Here is a 20182-nt window from a genome sequence, read left to right as displayed (position 1 = left end):
GTCGTCATAAGTACACAGAATCAGTAGTAGATGCCATAGCATCAAGCAGTTGACAGCCATCATCAGCTGGAAGCCTAGAGATGAGTGCAGTGTACTAACATCTAAAATGGTTTTCCCATCATTCCACAACTGACAGCACCAGCAACTCAAAATGCAAGCAACATCAAAATGTAGTTGGAATATTGATATGCAAACCAACCCATTTCCTTTTTCCTCCTTCCCCCTAATATCCTCTGATGGATTTTTACATGTGAATTGGCTGAAAAGTAGATTACAAGTGTATATGATGGAGGAGTGCTATTTTATCAATAACTATGACCATGCTTTTATTTACAATTCAAGGCTTCAGAGGTATACTCTTGTGTGTTTGATTCTTACAAAGTGTTTTGGTAAGCAGCCTTGTTGCAACCATGATAATCACTGCAGATATCTTGACTTATAATAAGCCAAACCACTCTATACCATCCATAAATACTGTGGTAGTACAATGCTGTCAGTTGGGTGGTGTAGCTACATTGTGATAAGCCAACCCTATTAGTACCCCTCCTTATACACTTATTTGCCAACATAATACTTAGTAAAACAACCACTGAAAAGCCCTTTGGTCTCTTAAACTGGTAATATCACAAACCCATAACACATGGTGGTGTTTTTTAAATGAGTTGGAATTATCTTTATTTGAAGCCAGTACAAAAATACATATGCACATAAAATTCCTTTTGGTGTTGTCTGACTTACAATATATAAAGTCTACAGAACATACAATTTAAACAAAAAGTTGACTCAATGCTAGACGGCTTACTTTTTGTAAATAACTTTTATATAGGAAAAATATTTAAAGAAAGATTAATAGCCTAGAAAATAAACTGGTAAGAATTGTTTACCTTGCCCAGTGTAATATCTTCTGGAACTTGGCACTAAAAAGGTGTAATTTACAAAATGCACTCAGAACTATTTTACATGACAGTAAATCTATCCAGTAGATTAATACAGCATAACATTCTTTCTGTAACAAATACCCTGAGAGCAACTGCCTCAGTACAGCAGATTAAAGGCAGGATTCTGGTACAGGGGAAGAAAGATTACAAGCAAACAGAGGCAGTTGTATGGTAAGTAACTGTACATTTAGCTCCTAGCATCTTTTTACTAGGAACTCTGTATGCCACCAAAAATTGTAGGTCCTAAAACACTAGGTTTTAGAGTCCAACAGTGGCTTTCTGCTTCCAAATCAAATACCACTACCTTCTGCAGAATTTAACATCTATTTAGGATCTGGATATAAGCCTGAAAGACCAATAAGTGAATTTTATGTGAAAATGGCATTGAAATTAGTTTAGAGCTGTGATGCTAGATGTGATGCTTGTACTACATGTAAAAGAACTCGTCACAAATAAATTGACACAATCCACCAGAATACAAGGTCACACAAACGCTACTCATTTCAATAAGTCTTTCATAATTCCTTTCTGGGCCTTACTGAAATGACTAGGAACATGCAACACAATTCTTGCTGGATTGTTCCATAGAAATGTAATGTAGCAGTCACCCCTTTTGCTCGACTTTTGTTATTCCACTTTTACACACAACCTCAAATGCAATGTTATGAACAACTGAAGAATATGCATCGTTATCAAATTGTAAGTTTTCTTGTGCAAAGTTTTCTTGTGCAAAATGTAGTATATTCCATTCATTTCATCCCCCTTTAAAAATTGCCTCTTTTCAACTCACAGTTGCTGTGAAGTTCATTTTTAATTACTGCATTGCCAAAGAACACAAATTTAAGATTTCCCTATAACTCTTTGACAGCATAATTTAAATTCTCTTCCTTATGTGTACAGAAGCTCAATGTAAGATGGTAGTTAACTTGCATGGAAGAGTAGTCTTAAGAAAGAATAATCCCTTTAATGCTATCCAAGATTTCAATTTCTACCTAGTTAGCTGGTGAAAGGGTTCAATTCATGTGAAGTAAGTTGCTCTACTGGAATGGTCTTTGAGTATGAAGGGCACAGAACTTTATGTACCTAGGAGCTTAGATTTTTCAAATGGAAGGGCATACTGTATATTGGAAACCACACTAAAACTGATACAGAAAGAAAAATATGTGCCATTCAGATTGGAATAATTTTGTCACAATGTAAAAGACTACTGAATGTCATACTTTGAAAGTTGCTTGGTTTAGAACAGGGGTCTCCAAACTTTTTGGCCAGAGGGCCACATGAAATATCTGGCACAGTGGTGAGGGCCAGAAAAGAATTTAAATATAAAATTTAAATACATAAATTAGAGATGGAACTTGAATGAATGAATGAGTGGGCTCATTCACTCAGCCTCTCCGGCCTTTAGAACACCCTCCAGATGCAATCAGAGCACAGCTCTGGTCATGTTCAGTCAAGTGGGCCAGAGGCTTTCAGGGGACAAGAGGCTGGCCACGGGCCAGATAGAGATGCAGTTCTGGCATCAGTTTGTTGGAAATCTTGCTTGTACTGCCCCCCCTCAACAGCACTCAGGATGCTGCTACTGGAGGTTCAAGACCAGGTCCAACCAGGTGGGATCTGTCCATCCCCTGACACTACACTTTAGCACACATGCTGTAGGTCTGAAGCCATTTAGGCAAATCTTGCCTATGTATTGGAAATGTTCCAAAACATGAGGTAAATCATTATGACAATCTAACCCTGTGGTTTTCAAACTCTCCAGGAGTTTGAAAAGTGCAGTAAGTCCTTGCGGGGGGGGAGGGGCAGCAAGGCAATCCCCAGGATTGCGCTGCTCAGGGGGGCTGCAGGAACTGGGATGCAGTCACCAGTCCCTGCAGCATCATTCTGGGGGTGCGGGAAGCCCTGTGCGAGTGCCTGCAGGGCTCCCCAGCTGGTTTGAAATGAAAGTAGAGCAATTGCGCTCCACTTCTGGTTTTGCTGCTGCAGGGACTGATGAGTGCATCCCAGTCCCTGCAGCCCTGTTAGCAACACTATCCTGGGGATCATGTTGCTGCCTACCCCCGCCCCTTAAGGGGCCAGAGGCCAGTGCCCTCCGGTTGGGGCATCGTGACACCCCAGTCTGAATACCACTGATCTAACCCTATCCTCTTCACTTTTCTTTTAAGCACTTGATTTAGAGCACTTTCTCAATATGACTATGAATTCAACTTATTTCTTCAGCATGTTGTCTCCTATGCATGTAGAACAGCTTTTCAATTAATGCTAATTCATTGAAGAGGAAAAATGCCAAAGTAAATCCTGTGTTGCAAACAATTTATTTGTAACATGAACCTCTTGAATAGTTACTTCCTGTAATAAGCATGTCTATCATTAGGTGGTTCATGTTTAAACAGATAGACGTCTTATGAGATGACCTCTTTCTGACAAGAACACTTACAGAAAAGTTGTAAGTAATGAAGTGAGAACCCACTAGCAGGTTGTAAAAACAGCAGTTTGTTTTGCACGTATTCATCCTCCATAAAAGCACTATGCACATCCTTAATCTTCTGACTAATGCAGTTGTGCTTGAAGGTTCCTTGCCTGGAATTGCTGTCTATAAAAGGCATGAAGCGATGGTTTCCAACTCAGGTGCACCTCAATGTCATTTAACTTAATGGCATTTACTGTTCAACTGTGTGCAAAAGGGCTATTAAGTTCATTGAGACTTAGGTGAGTCTCAAGTTTTTCAGGATAGCATTTGCGTTGTTTATAGAAAGGAAGAGCCATCCATTTCTTCCCACTCTCCTCCCTGCAAGTTATGCTGCAAAGGATTCCATTCTGTGCAAGTTACTACAATGCGGTCAAGGATGATAACCTTATTCTTAACTACACACTTCAGAAATTGAGTCATTTCTGGAAAAAAAAAAACACTTTGGCTTTTTGGATGTTTGTCCAGTGGCCTCAGCTGATTTGGAAAATATTCAGAGGACTTTTTTCTTGTTTTGCAAGACACAGCTCTACCTGCATTGGTATACTCACATTATTAATCATACTCACATCATTAATACTGTGTAGACTTAGTGTTTTTGCACATATGTTGCAGGATGTACTGTGATTAATTCTTTGTAATGTTACTCCTTGCATCACCTGGTTTGTGTTAGCCACTTGTGTACTTCAAGTGCTGTCAACTATAAATGCCTAATTTTGTTTTTAAAAGATGGCAAACTTCAGATTGTGCAAATGCAAAGTACCCATATTATTCCATTAATGGATACTGCATACTCTAATGATTTGTCAGCAATCACTGCTGAAGAGTAAGCATTACTTCTGGTGAGTGACCCCTTTGTCATACAGCGCTTTTCCCTTTAATGTCCATCTTGATGCTAACTTCAGACTGCTTGCTTGTTTGCTCTTCTGTAAAAGTGATGTAAGAGTACACCAGGCTTCCAGCAATACTGTAAGACACAGGTTTTTATATGAAAATGCATACTTTGACATTCAGTTATACTAAACCACTTTATTCCTACCCACATCCTAGTATACAGGTGTGTGCCACTTAAGGATGGGGATACTTTCTCCAAATGCTGTTATGCGATTAGTTAAGCAAACATTCAGCCCAATCTAGTGCCTTTGTTGTGTAAACAGGCACTACCTGCCAGACACTAGCTGGCTGCACAGGCTACTGGAGACATTCTCTTCTTTGTATTAAGAGCGTCTTTGTTATGTAAACAGAACACTGCTAGACTGTTAGCTAGTGCTAACACTGCTAGTTAGGTGTAGAGGACACCTAACTGCCTCATTAAAAGCTTCTTTGTTGTGCTTTGACCACTGTCTTATATGTGGTTTGTCATTAAGCAGAAGGTTGTTAAGCAGCACACGCGTGTAGTTGGTCCCCATTTTATGAGCTTCGGTATACCAGAACAGGGGAAAACATTGAATATGTGCCCCAAAATAGGCAATAATTCAGATAACAGGAGACTCACTTCATTATTGCTTTATTTTCAGCATAGCATTAGAATTGGATTGTGTAGGAAAAGCAAATTACAGGAGTGTAATAAAATCAGGAGTGACAACTTGCATTCTCTCTCTTCCAAAGTTACTCCTATATTTCCTCACTGTGCAAAATGTTAGCCCTTTGCATTTATAGCAAATTTTTCCATTTCAATTCTATTCAGGGAACAAAGCCCTAGTTAATAGGCTTATCTGCTGAGGCTACCATTATAGATGGCTGGAGGAAGAAACTGTTCCACAATTTTGACAGATTAACAGTTTCAGAGGGGTGTATAGGTTTTCATTATATACTTGGAATAGATCATCTCTGGACAGGTACACTTAGAACAGGGAAAACATGCAAATATTGGATCATCAAACTAGAACTGGGGACAACAGTCAACTGCTATCAATTTGAGTTGTGAACTACCGTAACTTGATTTAACTGTACCCAAATGTTCTAGGAAGCCAAGAAAATCCTATCATGTTGCAAATAATCTTTCAAATTGTATGGTCATATCCTCTAATAGCAAAATGAGGGCCCCACTGATCCCAAGTCTGGACAGAGCCAGAGGCAGGGGCTTTTCCCACCCACCTACCTACACTTCATTTAGGAACAAAGCAAGCTTCTCCTGTGCTATACAGTATAACAATTTAAAAATGACTTTTTTCAAGTTGCTGGTATATATGTTTGGTTTCATGAATACCATTATTTTTACAGAAATGTAAAGCTTTTATCTGAACAATACTTATAGCAAAAATAGTAATGGTTTAATGGCATGTACAGGTAAAATCTAGGCCTAAGTCTGTGTCAGTTGTGGAGCTTGCCTCTCTGTAGCTGGTTGGAATCTTGCTGATTAGAAGATGGGAAAGTTTCTCTTACCTGGCTTCACAGTGGCCAAAATAAAGAAGCTCAGCTCAGCCAATTGGGTCCAGTTATTCAAGGATGTGCTAATTAAGGGAGATTGTTTCCAGTTGAGGTTTTCTAGTTGGGAGGGGCTGAAGCAAGACCTGAGTAAGCCCAGTTTGTGTCAGCCTTCTAGAAGTGTCTGAGCACTTTTCTTGCTGATCGATTGGTTGATAGCTTCAGATAAAGAGACCCTCAGAGGGAGGGGTGCCTCTCTCACTAGTTCAGAGAATTGCTTACTTCATTCCAACATGGGTACCTGGCCAGACAGGTAGCCTGAGAGCCACTTTGCCTACTGTTTGATGTTTGGAAGAACTAGGCAAGAGAGAGGAGTACAGGTATAACCTAATTATCCACAGATTTTTTCACCCACAGTTTTATCTCAACATGATGAGAAGGGCCCTTTAAATTAAAGGGAAGAAGTCCTTTAACAATGGCCTTGTTTAATGTGAGAGAGGGCAGCCAGCTGACAATCCATCAATCATTCTCTCTCCAGGCACTTAGAACAGCTTCACTCCAAGGCAAGTGACCCCCTCCCTTCCCCCTGAGCAAGTTGAAGAAAGATAATTGCTTTGCATTGGTGAAAGGAGGGGTCACTGGCTCAGAGTGAAGCCTTTCTAAGTGCCTGGAGAGAGACTGATTGATGGATTGTCTGCCCAATGACTCTGTCTTACATCACAAAGATCAGCAAGGCTGTTTTTAAACCACCTAGCAAAGGGACCTTATTTTTAAAATGGATTTGCTTTAATATGATTTTTGCCATCCATGTGAGTTCTGGGAATGGAACCCTCACAAATAACAACAAGAGGACCTGTATGTAAGTTTAGAAAGCTAGCTTAATTGTTTTAAACTGGTGTGTGTTTTAAGTCTTATCTCACATGCACAATGCCTTTGATTCATGTGTAACAATACTTTCTTTAAGAAACCAAAATATATTTACAGGCCTGTGAGTGGTCTTGAGTACTAAAGAATGGAAATTCAGCTAGTTCAGTCTAAGTATTTAGCTTGCTAGGAGCTGGTGTACCTAGTGGTGGCAGATATACTGGAGAGAGAGCCTTGTTGCCACAGGAATGGCGTACTTGCTTGCCTGTAAGGTAAGCCATTTCTGCTCAACATTGCATATACACAACAGGGATCAAATGTGTACACCTGTGGACTGGGCTGAAATGGGTTAAGCTAGCCATTACCGGCACCTGAGAACTTGTACTCTTGTGGTCGGTTTATTCAGCTGTGCCTTGTTATCTCTGGGTTCGTTGTACCCTCCCTGAGATTGCATGGAACGGTAGAACCTAAATTAAGACCAGTAGCCCATGTACTTAAGCTGGGAGTTTGTGTCCCTTAAGTGTGTGAGTTACGGAAGAACTAAATTGGGAATGTGCACCTCTGGACCACTGTGAAATTGGGACAGTGAGTCAGAAGTGGGATAAGGGGGAAGCCCTGGTTGCAGCTCCCACTTTGCACTTTCACATTTAGCAATTTTGTTTTATAATGCCTTCTTGCCAGCTCCACAACAGTTTTTAAAATGTAATTTTTAAAAACTTACCTGATATTTAAACCTACAAAGTTTGTCCACGTGAAAATATAATCCCCTCCAAAGAACATTCCTATGTAGGTTATTAATATATTCTGGAAAGAAAAAGTGTACCTCTTTAATACAGAATATTTAAACAGGTGCTTGGCTGTGTGAAAGGTAGAAATAAGAATATGAATAGATTTTAAAATTCATATGATGGACATATCACATCACAAGTCTTGATCTGTTTTTGTTTTCAGTGCAAGTTTCCTCAAATTCTGAAAGTAATTGGAAGCTCTACAAAACATGGCATAAGCCAGGGGTGCTCAGACTTTTTTGGCTCGAGAGCTACTTTGAAACCCAGCAAGACCCGGAGATCTACCAGAGTTTTTTACAATGTTCACGCCATCATAACATATAACATTTATGTGTACAATGTATGTTGGTGTACCTTGAGCCCCACTGAGTATAACAGGACTTACTCCTGACTAGACATGCCTAGGATTAGGCTGTGAGGCTGCAATCCTAGCCACACTTACCTGGGAGTAAGCCCCATTGAGTACGATGGGCCTTACTCCTGGCGTTTCCTCCCAGAGGCACCTGAAGGGGGGGGGTCGGCACTCCGCGATCTCATTTTGCCTCACGATCTACCGGTAGATCGCGATCCACCTATTGAGCACCCCTGGCATAAGCCATGAAATCCCTGGGCTCTTGTCAGCTTTCTTGATCTCTTCTCTTCCCATGCAAAGCTTAACTTCTCCATAAGTGCATCACTTTTCTCCTGAAGAAGCAAAGGCTTCCGCTCAGGGCAAAAGCTCTTCAAGGCAATGGGATGTTTTCTAAAGCAGCTATCACTCCACCTTACTTCCCTAGAACGCAAGATAGCAGGTACTATGCGTGGGAAAAACTGAATTAAAATTGCCCATTAGGGTTGCACTGTGCCCAATGTTTCAGCATTGTACTGTGGGGTATTACAATTTATCAGCTTAGAACAGCTTACCTTAATACAACCAACTATTGTAGTTGTAAGGGCAGAGTTATACTGAGTGCAAAGTACTGTTGAATACATCAGAATAAACCTGCAAAAAAGAAAAAAGTGTCAAATTTTATAATGCATTTAATGTAGTATAGAAAGTAGTAGTAGTAGTAATAGAAGAAACAGCAGAAAGTAGATTACTGGTCGACTTTAGGCAGGCTGGCTACCACCTGCTGGGTTTCTGAGATTCTGGCAAAGAATTAGGTGAATCTTAGACCACCAACACACTTATGTTAGGCAAGAGTACATATCTAGGGTCACTTAACTTAGATGAGGCAGTAATTAAAGCACAAGAGATGTTGCCTGTTTAACTCCTGCTTTTATGAACATCCTTGTGGCTCTAAGAAAAGAGTAGAAGACTGAAGCCAATCCACACCTAATATAAGTGGATTCTTGCATCACTATTGCCACTTTTTACTAGTACAACATTGTGTCAATATTCACATATGGCTTTATGGACCCTTTATGGTTCAGGTCCAGGGTATTTGAAGGACTGTCTCTTTCCATATAAGCCTATTCGTCCTCTCCGGTCATCAAAGGGGGTCCTTCTAACTGTGCGGCCAACAGTGGAGGGAAGGGAGATGGTGGCAAAAAATAGGGTCTTCTCTGTGGTGGCACCCCATCTGTGGATTTCCCTCCCTCTGGAATTGAGAATAGCTCCCTCTTTGGAGTCCTTTTGGTGAGGTCTCAAAGACCTTTTTATTTAGGGAAGTTTTTAAATGTTGATATGGGGGACTGGTGGTTTTTATGAAACATCTTTTAACTTGCGATCCAATTGTATTGTTTTTATGGTTTTAATTGTTTTAAATTAATATTTTTAGCATTGTTTTTATTGTATTGAAATATTGTTTGTAAGCTGCCTTGAGGGCCCTTAAGCAGGGTGGAAAGGCATGGTATGAATCTTTTAAATAAATACTTAGCCCTTGAGGTATACATAGCACTGGGGGGGGGGGGGTGATGAGTAAAGCCTGCTATAATGACAGAAGCCATGAACATACATTTCTTTAAGGTCATTGAGAATGATGATTGTGTTTCTTGGAAAATATCCTTACCCCATTACACATGACAGGGTAAACTGTATAAGGAAGAGGGTATCTGCCCAGCCTTTGTATTCCATTGCCTGAGAACAAAGAAATTCAGCATCTTAAAACAAAAAGACAATTCCAGAAAAGTATTCTGTCTTTAATACTCTGGCATGAATAAGTAGAAGCTTGATGATAAAAGTGTGCTGTGAATTTATAGTCAGAAGGAGATTGGTTTCTAGAACGTTTGCTGTGTTTAGTGTTCACATAGTGAAAAGTAACCTTTTGCTAAGAATGCAGAACACTGTTGAATTTTGTCCTGGCAGCTTATTCCAATGAGCGAGGATGTAAGAGTGATAATTTCAGAGACAAAACACCAGATAATGAAGAGCAAACAATATTTGCATTGAGGGAAACACACTGCATGGTTTGCAGGATGCAAAATTCAATTGAACATAACTGGGCAAGGGGGAAAAACAACAAGGCTTAAATTACAGCAGTTTTGCTTACTAATGATCACCATAATATGCCCAAACCCAAGCTGTTACAAGCATGTTTTCTGAAAGAACACTTAGCTTGACATATTCAGTCTGATTTCACCATCGTGTCATCGTAAATGTATTGTTACAAATCAAACACAAAAGGAAAGAAAAGGCAAAATCATACATAAAGGTGGAGATAATGTGAACAAATAGCTCAAACATGACTTTGTAATCTGTGGTGAGATGATCTTCATGTGACCTGGGCTATGAGGCATGTGAAAAAATATGTTACGGGGTGGTTCTCTTATATTTAGCAGGAGTACAGCGACTGTCTCTCTTCGTCCCAAACTAGCATGCTTTCTAGCAGCTGTTTCCCAGTGTGTCACTTCTTCCTTTATTTAAACTGTGAGCCCCACTGGGATTGGAAACCCTTTTCCCATTTATTTTATGATATAAACTGTTTTTCTGAATTTTTTTAAATTAAAAAGTGACATAGGAACCTCCTTGATACTAGAGTATTTTACAAGTTCATTCCTAACATTTTCAGGCACCCCAGTTCGTCCCCTGGCACTGGTGGATGTCCCTTCATGGACTTGAATCCTTGCCATGGCTTGTGTGTTTTACCCATGTGTCTTCTTCCAAAGGAGCTATCTTTGTACAGACTTCTGAAACCAAAAGCCTCAGCAATTATTCCACAACCAGTTCTTACTGAATGAGTCAGTGTGGCAAATGCCACATACAGCTGCTTCTCTGACATTCCTATTTACTCTCATAGCTAGGTGCTGTAAAGTATGGAACAAATGTTTTAGACACAGTTTAATTGGTCAATTCTGCTACTTTGGTATTTTCATTATGTCAGAGGTTGATACCTAGTCTCTGGTTGGCTTCTCAGAGAATGCAGGAAAATACATCAAACCCTACGCACTGGAAGTGTTGCATGCATTCCCAGTTAACACTTATGTGATGGCCTATTCAGATTTAACACTGTCACACTAATGATCGATTGCATGGTCAAATGTTGCACATGGTGCAAAATGAATGCATATTTTAGGTCCAACATACTTTGAAAGAAAATTCAACTTGTTTAAGCTTTAACACAGTAGTCGACTATTACGAAGAGGATGGAAAGATGAGCGCCAGCAGTGACACACACATGCTAAATTAAGACTAGACACTTGCCAACCAGTATTTGGCACACAGACACATAAAACCTAGCAGCTTTCTGCAGAGTGCTACAAAAAAGGCAGCTGAATTTCATACTGGCACATATCCAGTTGAAAACAAACCAGAACTGTCTTCAGAGAGTCAGACATATAATTCCATACAATGTGCCCACCTTTGTTCAAACTGAATGCCATGAAACACAGCTGTAGGAAACCAGAGATGCATATGCAAACCTATCAGTAGAAATGTGCTCTGAATGACTGCTCTGACCCAATCAATTACTTTCTCTATATGTCCTTCACTTTCCTCTTCTAGGGATTTGATTTTTGGCAACACTACAAAGACAGAAGGAAAGCATTTCCAATTTATCACAATGATAAAAGCATCTATTCTCTGGGGTAATATGCTCATTAGTACTTCTTCAGAAAGCTAACAAACACAAAAAGTGGCTGTTACAAATTACAGTATAGAGAGGTCTGCTCTTGTGTGTCAAGCAATCACTAGTAGTGCCTGATTGTTTAACAGTCCAGAACTAGCTACAATGCTCATCAGTGTACAATATATAGCAGAGGATCTTGGAGACTTGCAATGCATCTCTTTGTACTCTTCATAGGCAAATATATATTAAAAATCTCCTTTCCCTTATAATCCTTGTTAATAAAAGCTTGATCGATGAATGCTGGATTTTGTCTGTAGGCTGTGTTCCTTCAAGCCTTTTATTTTCCTTTAAGTTAAAAAAAACTTGTAATTTCAGAATAGTATTACAGCTTTGGCCAAATCTTGGGCTAGATCTAAAGGTATCTTCTGCTCTTGGAAAGGCTATTTTACACATTGCATTAAAATATTGCATGAGCATAGTGAAACGGAATACAAATTTTGCTTATGAAAGAGGCTGCACATCCTCTTTCATAAGCAGAATTAGGAAACATAATATGACGGGTAGAGTCTAAAATACTGCATGAACTCTTGCACAACATGTGCAGAAAACGTTACTACCAGTTATTTTCCTTTTGCTAAAAATTCCTTAGATGCAGCCCCTTGAAAAGAGTGAATTAAGGAGAGGAAAATTAAAGATGGTGCTTAGGTAACAAAGAAGACCATTTCCCCCTCTGTCAGTGTAACGAAATGGTTCAGGGATAATAAAGGCTAGGTTTTGTTGTGTGCAAGACATATGAGTTCCTTAGGGTTGGCCCATCCATGAGGTCAGCTGAATCAAATGCTTCAAGTGGCCCACTGGAAAAGCAGCAAACTGGCAGGCGGGCACCTTATACCCACCCACTGCCCTATACTCTTCTTGTGTGTTCTGCCTGGAGAGTAAGCAAGGAGTATGGGAGGGGCATAGCTTTCCTCCTCAAGGGGTCATGGAACACAGCCGTAAACTTGGAAGAGAAGAGGGCCACTGCTGCTTCTGTTACCTCCTTTCATCTCCTCCACTTACTTCTTGTAAACTGGGAGCAGAGAGGTTTTATTCCTAGTACCTTTTGTCAAACCAATTTAGAAGTGACAGCAGAGGAGGAGGTGAAGTGATACTAGTAATGGGGGGAAAGGGTGTATGCATGCACTGATCAGCAGAATCCGGTGCCCTTTCAGACACTGGATCCATTTGGACATGCCATATCCCCCTTACACTTTGTGCATGGGGGGAGGAAAGTGAGCTCTTCCTACCAGACCTGTGTCTCTAGTAAAGTGCTCTTAACAAGAGATTTTCCATCTTAGAATGCTATGTCTTTGTACGGTACAGGTTGAGACTATTCGCGTGGGTTCCATTCCAAGCACTCACATGGATGGCAAAAAATGTACTATAGCAAATCAATTTAAAAAACAAAGTTTCTTTGCTCAGGTGATTTAAAAACAACCTTGCTGACCTTTTGACTCTAAGATAAGAGTCATTAAGAAGACAATCCATCAACCAGTTCTCCTCCAAGAGCTTAGAACGCTTCACTCAGCCCCTCCCTTCACCAATGCAAAGTGATCACCTTTCTTTCATGCACTCAGGGGGAAGGGAGGGGTCGGCTGGAGAGAGGATTGATGGATTGTCAGCCAGCTGCCCACCGCCCTCATTAAGGAGGCTATTGTTAAAGGACGGTTCAGTTTTTTAAACTGATTTTAAAGGGGTGCATTTTCCCCTTCTCCAGGGATCAGCACATTCCTTCTCATTTGCAGGGGCCAATCATGTTGAGTCAAATCCACATATAAAAAATCTGTGTACAAATAGGCTGGACCTGTATCTTGAAAGGTCTATTTCAGGTTTCCTGTAAGATATAAATAAAATGATATCCCTGCTGCGCCTTTGCCCAGCATCCTCAGAACTTGCTAAAGTAACAAAGAACAAATCTTACATATCTTTCAACAGCTGTGGTTGTAGGTCAAGTATGTTTGTTTTGTAAGAATGGTCAGCAATAAGCCTGGAGAACCTGTTGCGGGATTCATTTATTTGCACATGCCTGCCCATCCCCTGCTACAGCCGGACCACAATGCAGGGCTTTTATATATAATAGAAATGCATATTGATAATATACAGTCAGTTCTATTTACACATGAATTCACTTATCTGTGAGGGGTAGAATTGCCACCTACCTCTCATTTCTGCAACTCTGTTCTCATTATCTGTACAGTCTGTAGTCTGTGCAGTCTGTACGGGAGGGGGTGGGGTCAGTAAAGGTATGAGCAGGAACATGGGGCCAAGAGGAGAGACAGTGGCCTTCTCCCAAGCAGAAGGCAGTGCCAGTCACATGCAGTAAAGAGGAAGAGATGCCTATATAGTCTATGGCTAAGGGGGAAGGGGACTGTGGTAATCGCATCCAGCCAATTATACCACTTTTTAGACAGTTGTTTGGTTTGGGTCAATTTTCTGCATCAAACTGGTATTGATATTGGCCTGTGAAGAATTCTCAGACACATTGCTGTCTGCTTCCAGACTTGCCCTACTATCTTAGGCACCCCAGCTGAACCTTCACAACCTAGGCCAGTGTTATTCAAACTGTGTGGCGTGGCTCTTTAGGGAGGTGCCAGGAACTCAAAGGGAAGGTGTGGGATGTCCTCTCGCAGTGATACAGTCACACCCCTGGGCAGAATAGTCACACCCCTTTTGCCCGTCATCTTCGCTTTTTTTTAAAGCAGAAGAAACAGGAGTTGCTCAGCTGTGAGAGTGGCTGCTGCCCCCCCTTCTCCCTCCACTCCGAGGCTGCTGCCTTCTGTGTTAGCTGCATGTTGTTTCCAAAGTTCTTAGACTCCAACCCCCATCTGGCAAGTACCAAGCATGCTCAGCTTGCAGTCCTTAACCCTCGCTGATCCTTGTCTGGTTGGTTCCTAGTTCCCAGCCTGGGAGCACTTCTCATCAAAGTGAAATCTCTCTTTTCAACCCCCTCCCTCTTCCACTCCCCCCTTTCGAACTCCAAATCTTCCCACTTTCCTCCCCCTCGCCAAATAAAATGCTTCCTATTTTACCAGTCACCAGGGGTCTTAAGTTGTTTCCATGCAGTTGGCAAAGGGGGGGAGAGAGAGAGGCACACACTTTACTTGGCCAGGAGCAGGAAAAGGGTACTGTTTTTAACGTGATTTATTAATCTTGTTTGACTGAAGAGGAAAGGCTGTATTTTTAAAGTGATGAATCTTGCTATTTGAAGGGAATATTTATCAGCCATTGATGAAGTGATTGCCAGTCCAATACTATCCACACTTTCCTGGGAGTAAGCCCCATTGACTCTAATGGGACTTACTTCTGAGTAGACATGCATAGGCTTGAGCTGTGCATCTCCTAGTATAGGAGACAAATCAGCTTCCTAACCAAACCCTTATCAGCTCTGATATATTTTCGTGGTCTATTTTTGTTTTCCCCACCAGCTGCTGGAAATATTAAATTAAATTTAATTAATAAAGGGTTCAATCCTATCCAAGGAGAATGGGAGAAATGACTAGTTGGAGTGGGGGCCGCAGGGGTGTGTGTGTGATGTTGGTCAGACTGGTTGTTCAAAGTTCATTTGATAAAACAATTCTATTGGTATGCTTACAAAGTTTAAAAAAATGAGTCCTCCTGAACCAGACAAAATCTGCCTACTCCAGCATCCTGTCTCCAACAGTGTTCAGCAGCTGATCATTTATAAAGCATGTATATTGCTGTGTATTAATAATATATTTTTAAGATCGGCATTTAATTAATGATATGATTAATATAATTAATATTAATATAGTTAAAATATATTTTATATTTATTATTATATTATAATATATATAATATTATAGTTAATATTTCTGGCCACTTCCTGTTTAATGATGTCACTTCCAGCCCTCAGGAACTTGATGGGGAGTCATGGCCAATAGCCACAGGGGACAAGGGAGCAACTGGCCGGAAAAGTTTGAGTACCACTGACCTAGGCAATGATGAGAAGCAGAAGATGAGCAAGGTCTCTAAAAGGCTACCTGAAGGGTGCTCTGGTGCTGGGGCAACCCCACAGAAGGAGCCAAGAGACAGGTGCAGGAGGAGGACTAGTGAACAATCCCCTCCCCACTGCTGAACTCTGAGGCCTTGTAGTTGGGCCAACAACCTTCAATGAGTCAAGGAATTCCCCCTCCCATTCTCCCTCAAGGAATGGAGAAACTGTCATCCCCAGAACCTTCAACAAGTCTAAGGATATGCAGCATGCAGGAGAAAGCCTCAAATGCTGGAGAGCCCTTGCTAGCACCCAGCCCCGTAGAGTTCAAATTAAGATTCAGGTTCATAAAAATTCATAGAGTGTATGGAGAAGAGAGTCCCCTGGAACCTAATGCAATTTTCCCCATAGGCTCAATGATTCTGTATCCACTCGGTTTTTTCCAGGAATCTAACCCTAGCAAATAATGAGAACTGACAGTATAACTTTGGTAATAGCTATCCTGATGCACCATAACGTGTTTGTATTACTGAGAGTTCTCTGATGTAAACAACTCACTGTTCATCACAGATGAGCTTTTCTAAAGTGTAAACAACTTGGTGATTAACCAAAAACTGTTCCCTTCTGAACCCTGTGATTTTAAAGAAAGCCAACTGCCTGTGTGTTGGCATAACCTCTCTCTATTCTTCACAACCCTGTCTTATCCTTTTCTCTATCTTATCTACACCAATGCAGAGTAACAAAGGATAATGTATGTAAAAGTGTGAGGGGGGATTCATAGCCTTACAGGCAAGTTCATTCAATAAAGCCAATGGTTTCCCAGCCCTGTGGATTTTGAGCTTCCTGGATGTGCAACAGAGAGGTCTTTGTTCACCTTCATGACCCAGAGCTTGCCAGAGGAGAAGAAACTTAGTTTGTTCAAAAAATTGGTAGCATAAGATATGTGCACAGACTGTGAATACAAATCTGAGAGCTTAGCACAGTACCAGTATTCTATTCCACATTTTGCTGGTTCACATATTTCTGAAATGAACCCTTTTCCTCAACTGTATCAACACTGAGATGTTCTCTTCAATCTCAAGAGGAACTTCTCACATGCATCCTTGAGGCCAAGCTAAACTGAATGTTAATTACAGTATTTGGCCCTCTGGGATTTTTTTTAATACCAGTTGCAGAGAGTGCTGCTTGTGATTGGGACTATGGTTGAGCAGAGAGAGGTTTTAACCCTTTTTCTCCACTGTACTCCTGATTGGGGGCCCTTTCCATTGCTACTAGTAGAGGGTTCCTCTCCCATCTGGATCAAGACCATGGAAAGAGGTTAAAGCCTCCTACTACGCTCCTCACTGGAAGCCTGGTATGGCTTATATTTTAAAATAAACAATGGGCTAAAATGATGAGATGGATGTCATATGTAGCTTTCCCTTAATCTTCTCATAGCCAACCATTTATAGGTAGATTATCCCCTTCTTCAGACATATGAAATCTGGACTACTGTGAAATTCAAGATTTTTTTTGTCCAAGACTTTTTTTTTTTAAGCTTTCTCTAGTGTGAACTACATTTGTGCTCTTTCCCACATACAGTACAGGTAAAGGCTGTAAGTTCTATTCTCTGCTCTGTGGTGTGTACCTGTATGGAAATTGTTGAAAAATGTCAGAGTCCAGCAGCCACCCCTATGGGTAACAGGGAAAAACAGCAAGAGAAAGCATTTCTCCTTATATTTATGCAATTATTCCAAAATCCAGACAGATTCAAAGTCCAGACACCTTCCCATCCAGTCCAGATAAGGGACACTCAACAGGTCCTTGTGACCCATACAAGTCTGTGTTACTTAGTATCTAGAGGTGGGTGAAAATGATTTTTTTTCTCAGATTTCAGTGTTTCCCAACATTAGAGAAAGCGGTATTATGTGTTTTCATTCCAAGGGTGCATTTTTATAAAATTATAAATTATACACTTTTAAATTATAAGGTAGGTGGTATAGTGTCAGCAAAGAATATGTAGACATGTCAGAATGGTTTTATTTTTCCACAGATTTCGTGTGTGTGTGTGTGTTTTACAAAATTGAAAAGTGCAGAAAGCAGTGTTATCACAGAAAAACCCACCTAATTTCATGCCAATCTTTAGTAAAGGAAGGAGAGGGGAACCTGGGAAACTACAGGCCTATCAGCCTAACATCTGTTCCAGGTAAGACAGTGAAAAGCCTAATCAAAGATAAAATCTTAAACACATAGAAGAACGAGCTTTGCTGAGGGAAAATTAGTGTGGCTTCTGCAAGAGTAAGTCTAGCCTCATGAACCTTTTAGAATTCTTTGAAAAGGCATGTGGAATGTGGGCATGTAACAGGTGTGTGGAATGTGGATGAACCCATTGAAACTATATATATCTTGATTGTCAGAAGGTGTTTGACACAGTCCCTCACTGAGGCTTCTGAGAAAACCTCACAATCATGGAATAAGAGTGGGTAAGAGAATAATAAACCATGGGTCTGAGGAGATCTGTGATCAGGAGAGATTCGATCCTACAGATGGTGTACAGTTTCGGAGAAGAAGGGTCCAGCCAGGGGCTGTTTTTCTCCAAGGGAACCCAGTCATCGGTGTTGGTGAGGATTCATCTTGAAACTAAGCTGAAGGCCCCAGGCAGGGAAAGACATTGGAAGAACTAAGTGAGTGTTATTCTGCTGTGTGTGTCTGGCACTGATTGATTAATTGACTGCCTGATTAAGCTTTTGCCCAAGGGAAGAAGAAGGAGGGGCAGATTTTCCCCCTCTGAGAAGAGGAAAGAGGGGGGGAAGGCTTTCTCCATTCACTTGTTTGCTTGTGTGAGAAGAAGCTTTGGAGGAGACCTGCTGAGCTTGTTATGGAAATATGAGAGCATAACTCTAACTTTACAAATCTAAAACTCGTTGGATTACAAATTAATCATTTTGGAATATAAACTCTGCTTTGAAATGCTCAGTTTCATTTTCCTGTGGAGATCTTGGAGTGCCTGTGGAGAGGGTTGGAGACCTGCATTTCTTTGTTTTGCAAAAGTGGTTCCATTGTTTTGAATTCCTCCTGTTTTGTTTTGACTATCTCCTGGAACGGAATGCAGTTGATATAGCAACAAACGTAAGCAATAGAATCAAAACAATAGAATAAGAAGAATAGAACATCGGGGACATCTAGTGGCGTTAAAAAGACATTGCAAGGACAAGAACAGGACTTGACAAGTGAAGCAAGGAGGACAATAAGCTGAGGACATCTAGTGGCGTTAAAAAATATTGCAAGGCAAAGGTTTATTTGACTTAAAATTTCCTTGTGTTGGTTTTTATGGGTGAACAGTTGATTTCTTGATGATGTGATGTGATATAAGGGTAACTGATAGTGATATATGTGATAACAGATATTTGAGTTTTACAGGAAAGAAGACATAAGAAGGAAGAAAAAGGATGACAAGAAAAGGAGCGAAAGTTAGGGGCTCTCCCGCCTTGGAGTCAAGCTTGGGAAAACTAACACAAGAGGAACTGAAAGGGAAAGATTGGAAGCAGACAATACAAGACAATATAGAAAAATTAGTGGCGATGGGACAGCAGCACACAAATCAATTTCTGCAGGTTGAAGCTAGTCTGGATGTTTTAACTACACAACTAAATGATCTCAGTGTGCAACTGAAAGCTGTTAAAGGTCAAGCAGATGAGAATACACAAAAGATTAGAAAATTAGAAGAAAAGACAACAAAAGATCAATCTAGAATACTGGAGATAGAACAGAACCAATATGATGGAGAGGTAACTTTAATGGAAATTCAGATGGAGAGTGCAGCTCGAGTGGTGAGAATACAAAATGTACCAGAATAGAAAGGGGAAGATACATGACGTCTGATTGGTGATTTAATATCAGAGTGGATCAACACACCAACAGAGGAGATATTCATGGATCTGGATTCAGTGAGAAGAGTGAGCACTTTTTATCTAAGAAAACATGAACTACCAAGAGAAATCCATGTGAAATTCATCAGAACTTTTTAGAGATAAAATATTGAAGATCTCACAGGATAAGGAATGGTGGAGGGTAGCAAAGTGAAAATTCCGAGACATGACCCATGGAGAGTGAGAAAGAAGAGAAAAGAATATGAAGAGCTAGCAAAATTCTTAAGAGGAAAGCAAATACCATATAGATGGCTTCTCCCGGAAGGTATGTTTTTTCAATTCCAGTCACAGAGATGTAATATAAATTCAACAATGGAAGCAGGAAATTTTTTGAGTACAGTGATGAAAGATGAGATGAGAAATGAAGAAACTGAGGAAGAGGAACTGAGAAGAAAAGAACTAGGAATTGTAGAAATGGAGCTGGAAGAAAAGAAATCCGATGATTCAGAGATAACCGAGGAATCAGAAAAGGAAGAAACTAGAGGGGCATGGAGGCATTCACCAATAGCAACAAGAAGACGACAAAAAGAGGTGAATAGTAAAAAGAAACATGATGGTTAAGGGAGGATGGAGTATTTACTGTGTCAACATAAATGGCTTAAATTCACGAAAGTGTTCCTTCAATTATAAAAGTTAAATATGGATAGGTCATAATATTACATTAGAACAATGGGAATAGATTTGGAAATATAATATAAAATTTATTAGAGCAACAAATTTTAAAGAAAATGTATATAAAATGTTTTATAGATGGTCCATGACACCAGTAAAACTGGTAAAAATGAATCAGAACATATAAAAAAATTGTTGGAAGTGTAAATGTGTAGAAGGGACGTTTTATCATATGTGGTGGACATGTAAAAAAATTGCAAGTAT

At 40.3% G+C, this 20182-nt stretch overlaps 1 protein-coding gene across 2 annotated transcripts in view; it reads right to left on the bottom strand.

Annotated features, from left to right (window-relative positions):
- Positions 1-20182, bottom strand: part of SLC35D1 (solute carrier family 35 member D1) — a 36568-nt gene that overhangs the window by 648 nt on the left and 15738 nt on the right. The window contains exons 9-12 of one of the 2 annotated variants that reach the window (XM_066626118.1): positions 9413-9480; positions 8325-8403; positions 7355-7437; positions 648-4369 (exon numbers count right to left, since the gene is read on the bottom strand). In XM_066626118.1, the coding sequence (XP_066482215.1) occupies positions 4261-4369; positions 7355-7437; positions 8325-8403; positions 9413-9480 (339 nt within the window). In that variant the 3' untranslated portion in view covers positions 648-4260. Of the gene's footprint in view, positions 1-647; positions 4370-7354; positions 7438-8324; positions 8404-9412; positions 9481-20182 lie in introns of those variants that run through there. The other variant, XM_066626119.1, reaches the window with a different exon arrangement.

Source organism: Tiliqua scincoides, chromosome 4 (assembly GCF_035046505.1).
Source record: "Tiliqua scincoides isolate rTilSci1 chromosome 4, rTilSci1.hap2, whole genome shotgun sequence".
Classification (NCBI taxonomy): domain Eukaryota; kingdom Metazoa; phylum Chordata; class Lepidosauria; order Squamata; family Scincidae; genus Tiliqua; species Tiliqua scincoides.
This window is presented reverse-complemented; position numbering and strand designations above follow the sequence as displayed.